Below are 12892 nucleotides of genomic sequence, written 5' to 3'. Positions count from 1 at the left end.
ACATTGTGGGTGACTTTACCTCATTGGATTTGAAAGTTAACAAAATTTCATAGCTAGCAGCTACATTTATTTAAGTAACACACAATCTTCATTTAGGGTTCATATTGTATTAAATATGTACACAGTGGAGCTGACAGACCAGTCTGAGCAGTTTGAGCATTACAGGTATGAGAGGGTAGATGCAATCGTGTGAAATATTTTAAACGTAATCTGTAAAAAATGCTCATGTTAGTTTATGTGTTCAAGGAAGATACTATCCCAGGTCCAGGTTATCTTTAGTGATCACTTATACCAACTTTCAAAAAAGCATTTTCAAGGTTAATCCTTGTTGTCTCCTATGATAGGATTTCCTTCTTTTTCAAAAGGCTGAATAATGATCCATTATATGTTTATGCCACATTTTCATTATCTATTCATCTGTTGATGTACCTTTAAAGTTGCTTCCACATCTTGGCTATGGTTAATAGTGCTGCAATAGACACAGGAGTTTTAATGTCTCTTTGAGATCCTGACTGCAGTTCTTCTGGGTGACTATCTGGAAGTGGGATTGCTGGATCAAATGGCGATATTATGGCAAGAGAAATAAGCCAGTCACAGAAGGACAAATACCCCGTGATTCCACTTATATATGAGGTGTCTAACACAGTCAAACTCACAGAAGCCAAGAACAGAGTGGTGGTCGCCAGGGGCTAGGAGAGGGGCAGGGAGAGATGGGGAGTCACTAATCGGCACACATAAACTTTCCATTATGCGAGTTGAGTAAGTTCTGGAGATAGGAAGTACGACATCACGCCTATAGATAACAACACTGTATTAGACGCTTAAAAATCTGTTAAGAGGGTAGACCTCGTGTTGTCTTCCTCACAAAATAAAAACAAAAGTAAAAAGGCATTTTCTTTTCAAATAATACCTAGCAAATAATACTGCATTTTCTGAAATTAATGAGAGCGTTCTGACTTTAAGATACCTTTGAAATATTGCGTTTACTAACTGGACATAGAGCGGAGCTCAGTGATCCTTGGAGGATGTTGCAAAGGCTGCGGCAGAGCCAAGAGCTCTGTGCTTACTAGGTGCTGACCTGCCACGGCATCCATACTGACATTTCATCCACGGCTTCTGTGAGCTCCTCTTCACCACCAGACAGAACCAAACTCAATCTTCACTGCATTTTTCTGTCTATTTTCTAAAAAAAAAACCTTCTTTCTGGGACCTGGTAACTTCGCATGGGTATAAGACTGGACCTAAGCTTTAATTACACTTAGGCTTATGAAATACAAGAGCTGGGAGGAACTTTGTCTTTACACATCAAGAAATGGAAGCCTTTGCACCTAACCAGAAGGATATCCACAAGCATTTATGACACTCATCCTGTTTATTTTTAAATATGTAATTCTAGAGCAAAGTTGTGACTTTCGGTTCATTATACACAGTTTTATATAAGGAATGAAAGTAAGCATTAAGGAAATTTCTTCATCCAGGAAAAGGTTTTATGTAATTAGTCTAAATACTAAACTAACAGCAAAGGACCTTGCTACAGATATCACAAAAGATATCTGATATACTTGGAATTCCAATTGCCAACTATATTCTTATTACTGTTTATCCAAAGATAAGTGGACATATTTTTATAAACTTGGGAGTAAAAAATAATACCTTCTAATCAAGGCACAGTGAACAAGCTCTTATAATTGGAAATCAAGTGTTCAGATACTGATACTAATTTATGCAAGGATGTCAACTTGTCACATTGAACTGACCTTGCAAATCAGCTCACATCATGCAGTCATAAATCCTTTCTGCAGGGAAATCTCACGATTATTTGTCTTAGTACCAATAAACATCTAAGAATAAATTACATATGTCTTTGTGCTAGTCGGCCCAAGTCTCAGAGTTCCACAAGGATTCACTTGACATGAGTCCCACTGCTCTAAGGTCCATTTACTGTTTTCCATCCTCAGATCTCACCTACTGTCCCTGTTCATTTCAGTTGTGTTTATACAATACAAGTAATTGCAAATTGTGGTTCTATCATATCTATCTTAGCTATAAACGAAGGCAATGCTCTCAAATACAGAAATTTAACAGAAATAATGTTTATGAACTGAGATAGATATTTGTTGCATAAGTCCAATAGCATATTTCAAACAACAGATTTTCTTTGCATTAAAGTGCTTTGGACATGTAAAGAGCTGTTTAATTCTAAAACATTGTTTTTCCATTTTATCATCACTGAAATCAGCAAGAATTGGACATGGTACAATTGACAACATTTTTTTCTTTCTGAATAGTACACATGATAATGGTGCTTCTCACATCAATAACATCTTAGGTTCAATAAAACATGGTCTTTCTTAGCCATTTCTTGTGGGGAAAAACAAAAACAACAACAACTATCTTCTTAGATAAAAAATAGCAATGCATTTAAAATTATACGAATTGGGAGAAAGTAGTTTAATTTGGAAAGCGGTTTAATCTCTTCTACTCTTAACTATGCAAGCATTTAAATATGCACACACATATCAAGTATAGTTGAGGACTCTTCTGATTTCCCTTCAAGGCCTCTAACACTCACTTTCACAGATTTTTAAAAATCAATCTTATAATTATTTTTGTGCCTCTTTTTCAGTAAGACAGCACACATGCATTCATTCAATACTCAGTATGGGTTTCAATTCTCACTCAGAGAAAAACCAAGAAACATATCTCTTTTTTCCCTCTTTCTTGTCACTTACATTCCCAGTTGCCTGAGAGATGGTATAATCGTATATAAAATAATTACATCTTTTAGGTTTCTTGGAACAGAGACGTTAGATGTTGTCAGTTAAAGGTATTAGCACAGTCATACTCTGAATCCAATATAAAAGGGAAAATGGCAAAGAAATTAAAAAAATGAAAAGTATAGAAGAGCACAGGAAAAAACTCTACCAGTAGTATTTTATTTCATAATGCAAATAATCCTTTCTGTCATCATGAGCATTGACATATGTACAGTTTGAGAAGGGTGAGAAATAGACTAATTTCATTTAACCTCGTGATTTCTAGCTGGATGGCTGGCCAGTGGAAGAAAGAGAGAGGCATTCCCACATGCAGTACCTGACAGCTCAAATCATCATCAGTGAGCAAAACTAGCTTAAAAGCGAAACAAGATTAAAAAGACCTAAAATATCTTTCCAAAACCTTTGCATTAATTAAGTCTTTGTATTCATGTTTATATGTCTTCTCCTGAATTATAAACAGTCTTTGTCTTGACACTTAAACTGTTTACTAGCTGTTTGGGGTTTAATTTTCTCTTAGTCACTTATGAAATAGAAATAGTCACCAGAATGTAGAAAGAACACTAGTGACTAAATGCTGAGAAGACTCCTTTTTATGAAATATTAAAATACATTAGTGTCTACCTGGCTGTCAAGGAAACCAAGCTAGAATGAGTAGATTTGTTCAACTCTTCAACAAAACGTTTCCCAAGAACCACGATCTCAACCAACAACATTCTCACCAAGATATCAGCCCGTGGAAAAAGTTTTTACAGTAAAACATATGGCAAGGCATTAAATCCCAGAAAAAGTGCCATTTTACATTCATCGGGGAAAACAAATTAAGCCCCAAAGTAAAAACTGTCAATTACTGTGATTACTTTGTTGCACTGAAAGAGTTCAATTACATCACAAAGAATTTTAGAAAGTACTCATTTAATTAAAATATGAACTCTTCAAACTACCTACAGCTTTCCCTAGCTCATAAATGAGCACATTTTCCATTTAAATAAGAGTCCGTTCCCTATATTCACCAACAACATGCATGACGGATGTGAGCAGTACCATCAAAGCACTTTCTACTTCTCATTTTCTCTTTCTTCTTCCTTTCAAAATGATTTTACATTCATGTTTTAGACATCTGTGCCCTTTAGTATCACACTTAAGAAGCTGGACAATATGATGGGTAAGTGGTTGATTACGGAAAGTAATCACGCTCTACATTGATGAATGGCTGTTGACAAAATGATTTCTATCATGTAACTGAGACTTTAAATTCCACATAAAATGCTACAACTCAAATGACACTGACTAGCTATGAGCTTCTGGAAGTCACCCACCTGGGGCAGCATGCGATTTTCCTCCTCCAGCTGTCTTACTCTTGCCTCCAGCTGCCTAACATAGGACAAGGTTGATTCTAAAATTGAAAAGAAAGAACTCACATTATACACACAGGTCTTGTTTGGTACACTGTCAGGATGTTTCTGGCTCCATTTATTCAAATCAGGTAGTGACTACTTAATCTGATATTTAGAAAAAAAGATTTCTCCCCAGAAGAACAATAACAGAAGCCATTAAAACCATAAGCAGTCTGAACAACTGCACAGTGTTAAGGAGAGTCAGAGAAATTTACAGGTGGTTAAGACTGTAGGTGTCTGCACACCATGCAGCCTTCAGAACATTAGACACGTTGAAGACACTTATTCCCTCTTTTCTACTTATTTTGCGTATGTATTTTAAGCTTTCCCACACATAAGACTTTTTGTAACATTCATTATAACAGAGAAATTACAAGGTCTTTTTAAAAAAAAAAAGAAAATAAGATATTTAAAATATCCAGCTCCCTTCATTTTCTCAATAAACTTTTCAAGTCTTAAGACCAATAGTTTGTTCTTCTCACCAATCTATAGATAGTATGACTATACCTAGAGAACAGCTACAAAAGGGCTAAATAATGTTAGTCTGAATTTTGACTTTGATTTTCGCTGAGCATGACAGAGACTCAAGCTTTTCCCTATTTAGGTAAACCAGGGCAGACTTGAAGTTTGTTGTTTTCATTTCTTCAACAAGCTCAGGTGTGTGCTGACAGCTCAAAATCAGCATCATGCTTAGTATCTGTTCCATAGCAAGAAACTCTCGATTTTATAGCTTTACATTATGAAAAAGTTCACACGTGGAGCAAAGTGGAGTTTTCGTTTTGAGGAACCATCTGACAGTGACTCTTCTTCATTAAATCCAAAATAATCAACTGCACAGCATCATACTGCAACACAGTTGCAATTCATTCATTACCCAAGAGCAAACATATTTCAGGTATAGTGAAGTGTACATGACCGAAGAACCCCTCCAGAGCATATTTCCACAGTTAATTTTAAAGCAGCAGGTCATGTGCATGTTCCTCAGCCTCAAAAACACGAAAGAGCAAGAGGCAAGGCCAAGAAGGTCGTGCATTTTAGAAGGAAATATTTGGAACCCCTAATAATCTGCAGTTAGGATGGATATGTATGCAAATGAATACCTTGATCTGAAATTCATCATGGAAACTCTTAATTTTTATATGGAAATTGGTTATATGAACCCAATTCCATTTTGTGACCTCCAAAGCAACAAGGTAACATTTTATTTTCTTAAAATACACAAGAAACTTCAGTCCTTAATTCACAAATGTAAAAATTAAGCTCATCCCTAACCGGTTTACAGCACGCCTGTTTTCACAAATGTTTGCAGAAACTCCCCATCACTAACATTAATATAACCATCCACTGATCTCACACCAATGGTGACGACTTGCCCTGAGCAGTTCTCAACAAGACAGAAACACAAGGTAAAGGAAGCTGAAGACATTTGCTAGAAATATGCTCTCATTTTTTTAGCTCAGTGAAATGTTAAGTGTTTGCTTTATGTACTCTTCAAAAGGGAAAAAAAAAGTATTTGGCATAAATGAATAACCAACTTACTTATTTCATGAATCCGCTTTACTCTAGCAAATGAATAAGTGATTTGCTGATCACCAAAATGTGAATGTAGATTGCCTGATTTACAGTTTTGCAAGCTCCCCTCTCTACTCTAAAAAAACAACCACTTGATAAGGGTCATTCGAGTGAAAAGTTGCTCAGAAATAGTCTATTTAAACCATAAACAAATAAAATTCTTTTTTCCTTTGTTCACAATTTACACTGTATCTTTATTGTCCCTATTCTGCATCATCCTTAAGGCTGTGATACTGAAAGCAGCCGAAATGACTCTATACAGAGTGATTCAGGTGACATTTGAAAAATGCCACTGAATGGATTTTAATTCAGTAACTATCTTCAGTCACTTTAATCTATTTCTCTTCTTTAAATCTTTGCAGTTTACATAGCTGATGGTTTCATTAAGTTTTTACTTACATTACGAAAGTCACATCATGTCAGTTCCCAAAAAGGGTAAGTTCTTGAATTTGGAAAACATTCCTTAACTCCAATTTTTAATGTCAAGTTACAACAGATGAAGTTCAAATCTCTGTTTCAAAGCATTCACTGCAAATATGGGCAGGGACAGGAAATGATAGGGAAGATTTTTAGACAGGTAACGTAAAAAAAAAAAACAAATTAGCTCCAAGGTAAAGACAAAGCTAAGGAAAGTTTTGAGTTCATTTGCTCCACAAATATTTATTGCGTCACTGACGTGTGCTGGGCATTACGAGGGTTGGAATGAAGAAAAGGCCAGTTATTGCAAGTCCTAAGTTTCTCAGAATGCAAATTTCATTTTAGGATTACACACTCATGTGCTATGTTCCAGAAGTCCTGTTGTTCCAAGCTCACTCTCTTTTGCAATTATTATTTAACAATGAACAGATACGATGAATGAAAAAACACGTGTGTGTATGTGGTGGGGTGGGGTTTGGGGGACAGGAAGTATAGTTAATCTGCATGAATAAAAGAGAATTCACGCTGTTAGTTGTTTAATTCATCAAGAAACTTTTTATATACTCCTTTTTTATGGGAGTGGAGCAGGCAAACTTTTTTCTGGAATATACTGGAAGATCATCACTGGGTCCCCAAGTCCCTGTATGAAGAGCCATTGAGGAAACCATCCAATCCTTCAACTGTGACATGAGAGAAAAATAAACATTTGTTTTGTTAAACCCTCATGATTTCAAGATTTATTTGTTATTGCATCATAGAATACCCAAGCCCAACTACTAGTATATAACCAATAATGGGACAGAAAATATGTAAACATTTTAATAAAACATAATAAAGTATAAGAAATTCCACTTTAAAAAATACACCGCAGGGCTTCCCTGGTGGCTCAGTGGTTGAGAGTCCACCTGCTGATGCAGGGGACACGGGTTCATGCCCCGGTCTGGGAAGATCCCACATGCCATGGAGCGGCTGGGCCCATGAGCCATGGCCGCTGAGCCTGCGCGTCCAGAGCCTGTGCTCCGCAACGGGAGAGGCCACAACAGTGAGAGGCCCATGTACCGCAAAAAAAAAAAAAAATACACCGCAATCCACATCGCAGTCCTAGCTGATCATTAGAAAAAAAAGATAAAATCTTCTGTGTAAGAAAGAAAAGGAGCCCCTTGTGTGCTGGAATATATTTGACCATGTCTCCTACAATCCCTTCCCCAAGCTGCTGCTTCCTTTTCCTTCCTTACACAAGGACCTTCCAGAGTGGTGTCAACTATAAGATACAAACTTCCATTACACCCAGGAAGTGTGGAGTACCACTGTGCTCCCAAGAGAAGTACATGACAAAAATTGGTGCTTTTATTATAAAGTGATACATAAATGCATGTGCATGCACACACACAACTGCATTAGAATGTACTATCATTTGAACTGATCATTACATTTATACCAGTGGCTGACAGCTGTTAAAACAGATATCAGAATGTCATTTTGGCTTTCAGAACTCTGAGAATGAGGTTCCAAACGAAAATCAAGGCTCCTGCAGAAAACAGCCAATACTCTACATCAGGGGTACCCAGGAACCAGGAATCAGGCCTCACAGCAGGAGGAGAGCAGTGGGTGAGCGAGCGAAGCTTCATCTGTACTTAGCCCTTACAGCCGCTCCCCATAGCTGGCATTACCATCTGAGCCCCGCCTCCTGTCAGATCAGCAGTGGCATTAGATTCTCATAGGAGCGTGAACCCTACTGTGAACTGCGCATGCGAGGGATCTAGGTTGTGCTCTCCTTATGAGAATCTAATGCCTGATGATCTGAGGTGGAGCTGAGGCGGTGATGCTAGCGCTGGGGAGCGGCTGCAAATACAGATATCATTAGCAGAGAGGTTTGACTGCACAGAGACTATAATAAATCGCTTGCAGACTCATATCAAAACCCTATCAGTGCAACTTCCCTGGTGGCGCAGTGGTTAAGAATCCACCTGCCAATGCAGGGGACATGGGTTCGAGCCCTGGTCCGGGAAGATCCCATGGGCTGCGGAGCAACTAAGCCCATGCGCCACAACTACTGAGCCTGCACTCTAGAGCCCATGAGCCACAACTACTGAGCCTGTGTGCCACAACTACTGAAGCCTGCGTGCCTAGAGCCTGTGCTCCGCAACAAGAGAAGCCACTGCAACGAGAAGCTCACGTACCACAAGGAAGAATAGTCCCCGCTCGCCACAACTAGAGAAAGCCCATATGCAGCAACAAAGACCCAATGCAGCCAAAAAATAAATCAATAAATAAATTTATAACAAAACAAAACACTCTATCAGTGAGTGGCAAGTGAAAACAAGCTCAGGGCTCCCACTGATTCTGCATTATGGCAAGTTGTATAATTATTTCATTATATATTACAGTGTAATAATAATAGAAATAAAGTGCACAATAAATGTAATGCGCTTGAATCATCCCGAAACCATCCCCCCAACCCAGATCCCATCTGTGGAAAAATTGTCTTCCATGAAACAGGTCCCTCGTGCCAAAAAGGTTGGGGACCGCTGCTCTATGTAGATATACAATATATTAAAGAAGGATCCTATCTTCAAGAAGTATATAACCAGTTGAGGGGCGATAAGGAGGAAAAAAAAATAAAGCAATAGGTAATATGATATTCAGAGCTAAATCATGTGAAACAGGAGTACAAAAAGATCAATATTGGCTGCAGTTCTTCTGAAGGAGAAACTTGACTAATGGATCAACAGAAGCTTGAGAGACAGAGATGCTAGTAGAGCCACAGGACGGACAAGAATGATCCTCTTGTAAACAGGGAAGAGAGAAGGAATTCACATGAAGGAAGAGAGAGGGACATACTGGAAGCAGAAGGAGGAAAAGCCAAGTTGCGTCCCACATTCAGGGATCTAAAGAAGCCAATGTCAAATCACAGCTATGCAAATGGTGAGATTTGCTTTTAACTTCCCCCAAGGGCATTTTATTTCTCTTTCCTGGGAAATCTATGGACATCTGCACATTAGAAAAGCCAGGTTAAGCAAACAATACCAATGTGAAAATCCAATGACGTTCTCAAGAGGTTCTTTGGGTAAATCTTGGGCATGTTTTCAAAGCAGAAACCATTTTCTCCATGTATCTCACTTTTCTCTGAACCTACACGTAGAAGTTCACAGGACCTCTTGTAATAAAACAAGTATGAGAAACAGTCACAAGAATTCCACTAACACACATCTCATTGATTCCAATTTGAGAACTGGAATGTACCTAAGAGATTCCCTAATCCAACCTGTCCCCCATCCTGATTTATTTGGCAGATAAGAGAATAAAGCCCAGAAGGTAGTGAACTTGGCCTCTAACACTGGGGATTAGTTATACATATACATTCAGAAGATTCTGTTTCAGTCCTGGGGCATCACAGGGATTCCCATCCTGGATCTTCTAATCACTAAGATGTCAAGCTTCTCACATAGACAGTTCAATTCTAACTTCTCCTTTTTTCTTCCTGATTTTAGATATTCTGGATGGACTTTTACCTTTAAAATAACTTGATATTCTCCTTGGACAATATCCTGGACTTGATTTCACTTCAATTTACCTGAAATGCATTCAATCATATAAAGTAGCTCGACTTACTTCTCTGCTAGTTTGAAAATACTCTGGTTGAAATATTAAACCCTCTAATTTCCCCCTTGATTTCTAAAGCAGTGTTTCTCTCCCTAGGGGAATCCCATCCTTGAAATCAGCCAAGGATTACTCTGATTATTGTACATGAAAAGTTTACTGTTGATATTTGCAACTGTCTAAGGTTGGTCAAACTTCTGAGTAGTTTTGATTAGATGAAGTGCTGTCTGGTCTTCAAAATTTCAGGGCGAAAAATAAAACCTGGTAATGGTCCATTCTAAAACAAATTACAGCATTTGGAAGAATATAAAGGAGGACAATCATCTGGAAGACTATTGCTGCTGTGGGTTCATAGGTGTTAGCTTTTCTGTGACTGAGTTAGTCTCCCTCGGCCAGAGAGAGTCCAACAGTCACATGATTTCAAATCTGGAAGCAAATCTCTTTAATAAACCCCAACCTCTAAAGACACTGCTTGAATTAGTTCCAAATTAATCCCACCATCCACGGGCTTTTACACATTCCGAAGGAAAAGACTTCAGAACTATATATTTAAAAAATTATTACTGTTCTAAAAGTGTTTCTCTTTCTTCCTCAGGCAAGCAAAGGTCAGCCTCCTACTTAGAATTTGTATGAGCTCCAGAAGTAAAAGTGATTACATTTCTCACTATAATTTGATGCTTATTTAAAAAAAAATCTTGTTGGCATCAGCAGTTTCGGATTTGCCTGGATATTTAACTCAGGCTGCTTTATTGGCAGAGGTAAAATTTTTAAATTTTTAATGGGAGCTTTAATTGTCCTAAGTAGGTAAAAAATGATGTCAGGTCTTGCTCTGGTCCATCATCTATGAAGCTAATTCTACTCTTGTCAGACCCTTCTCTCTGTGGCAATCTGAGAGAAATAGGAGATAGTTATTTTCTACCCGGTCCTCCCATGTACAAACCTGTTCACTGTTATTCACCGGCCCCAACCTAGCTCTGGGTCTCTGCCCACACCTTTCCTTGCCAAATAATCATTCTCAGCCTAGTCCATACTCCTTATTTCTCTATGCATGTTATGAAAAACAGCCTTCTAATAATTAGAATATCCAAAGATTAGAATATACTGCTTCAGATGATAATGTGATTCATGTTCTTGGAAATGCTTGGAGAACGCTCAATGAGATGCTGCAAAGATTTCTACCTGTGTGTGCTGCTGGGCTAGTCCCTTTACCTCTGAAGATCAATAATTCTACAGTTTTAAATTCTGCTCCCTCCATAAATCTCTTTCATTTTCCTTATCATTTGCCAAGAAATCATATATTGAGTGCCTTGTGGTGTTCCTTTACCTAGTTGTCTGTATGTTATTTATTTTCATGTTTTCATTTTTTGCCCAAATATGCTACTTGAAAATATTCCCTTAAACCCTACACAGTGACTGTTGGTGTTTCCCGTAGGGATTTAATACATATTTATTGACTTCCTGTAATATCAAGACTTGGTCTTCACCCAATACTGATTATCTGCTGTGTGCCAGACACTGTTCTAGATCATGGAGATACAGCACCAAGCAAAAGTGATAAGGTCTGTGCATTCACAGAGTGCACATTCCAGAGAGGAAGACCGACAATGGAGAGCAAACACACTCCCCTTTGTGAAGGCAACATGCGCAATAAAGGCAACGAAACAGAGAACTAGCAGAGTTGAGCGGAAGTCCAGCTCCATTAGGGAGCGTGGCCTAGAAGAGCTCTCTGGGGACTACAGCCTGCAAATGAGCCAACTATGCAAAGAGCTTGGAGAAGAGAGTTCTAGGCATCGGGAAAGGGGGGTGCACAGGCCCTGGCTGGGAAGACTCCTCTGCTGGAATCCAGCTGTGACGGGGGAAGGGACAGCAGCTTGAAACTGGGATCTGTCTGGTCCCCTTCCTCCACTACTTAAATTTTTTTTTTTTTTTTTTTTTTTTGCGGTACTGGGGCCTCTCACTGCTGTGGCCTCTCCCGTTGTGGAGCACAGGCTCCGGACACGCAGGCTCAGTGGCCATGGCTCACGGGCCCAGCCGCTCCACGGCATGTGGGATCTTCCTGGACCGGGGCACGAACCCATGTCCCCTGCATCGGCAGGCGGACTCTCAACCACTGCGCCACCAGGGAAGCCCCACTACTCAAATTTTTAAAAAACCTTGTGCTCCCTTTGGCTGTTTACACTTCAACCTAGACTTTAACCCTTTGACTATTAGTTTTTCTTTGTGACAAAAACCTTAGCATTACATTTGGTTCCACCCTCTCACATGCCCCACTTCCCATCCATTGGGAAATTCTGTTGACTCTGCCACCAAGATATCCTGAAAATCCAGCCTCCCACTAGTCTCCTAACAGGTGTCCTCACTTCTATCTTTGCCTCCTCTCCCAGGTCTACTATCATTCAAAGTCTATTTCAAACCCATGGCAGCCAGGGTTTTCCTTCTAAAATGCTAAGTCTGATCACGTCATTCTCCAGAACCACGCAGGAGCTCGCCATTTTGCTCCATATAAAAGTCAAGGTCCTTAAAAAGGCCAGCAGGGCCCCATGTAATCTGGGGACCTGGTGCCTTTCTGACTTCATGACGTCACACCTCTGCTCCAGCCACAAGGCCTCCTTTCTGCTCCTGGACACCCCAGGCATACACGAGCTTTAGTCGTCCACACTCTCTGGACTGCTTTTCCCCCAGGGAGCTGCTTGGCCAATTTCCTCACTCTTAACAAGTCTTTGTCCAGATCTCAGCTTCTCAGTGAGACCAAGTCCTCTTCGTTTAATCCTGTAAACTACCCCCACCTCCGCCCCACATTCTCCTGATCTCCTTTGGCCTGCTGTACTTCTTTATTTTTCTTCAAAATACTTTATCACTTTCTGTCATATAAATTAGCTTGTTCATATATTATGTTTATTGTATAAGCCCTGTCTCTCTCCATCAGAATGTCAACTCCACAAGGCAGGGATCTTTGTCTGTTGTGTTGAGTGATGTACTCCAAGCGCCTAGAATAGTGTCTGCACATTAAAAAGTTATTGAATGAGTCAATCAACCCATTACACAGATGGTGCCCTGAAAAGAAATTATTTCATAGTACAGGTCTACAATTGGTCAATCACTCCAGGTAAGACTAGATTTGTGTCTGAATGG

At 39.3% G+C, this 12892-nt stretch overlaps 1 protein-coding gene across 6 annotated transcripts in view; it reads right to left on the bottom strand.

Annotated features, from left to right (window-relative positions):
- Positions 1-12892, bottom strand: part of CCDC85A (coiled-coil domain containing 85A) — a 195801-nt gene that overhangs the window by 38971 nt on the left and 143938 nt on the right. For 5 of the 6 annotated variants that reach the window (XM_060117437.1, XM_060117433.1, XM_060117438.1 and 2 more), the window contains exon 3: positions 4094-4170. The exons of the other annotated variant lie outside the window; for it this stretch is intronic. In XM_060117437.1, coding sequence (XP_059973420.1) covers positions 4094-4170 — 77 coding nt within the window. The remainder of the gene's footprint in view (positions 1-4093; positions 4171-12892) is intronic. 6 annotated transcript variants of the gene reach the window in all.

The sequence above is a fragment of the Mesoplodon densirostris genome, chromosome 14 (assembly GCF_025265405.1).
Source record: "Mesoplodon densirostris isolate mMesDen1 chromosome 14, mMesDen1 primary haplotype, whole genome shotgun sequence".
NCBI lineage: Eukaryota > Metazoa > Chordata > Mammalia > Artiodactyla > Ziphiidae > Mesoplodon > Mesoplodon densirostris.
The sequence above is the reverse complement of the archived record's forward strand: the minus strand, read 5'-3'. Positions and strand labels throughout refer to the sequence as shown.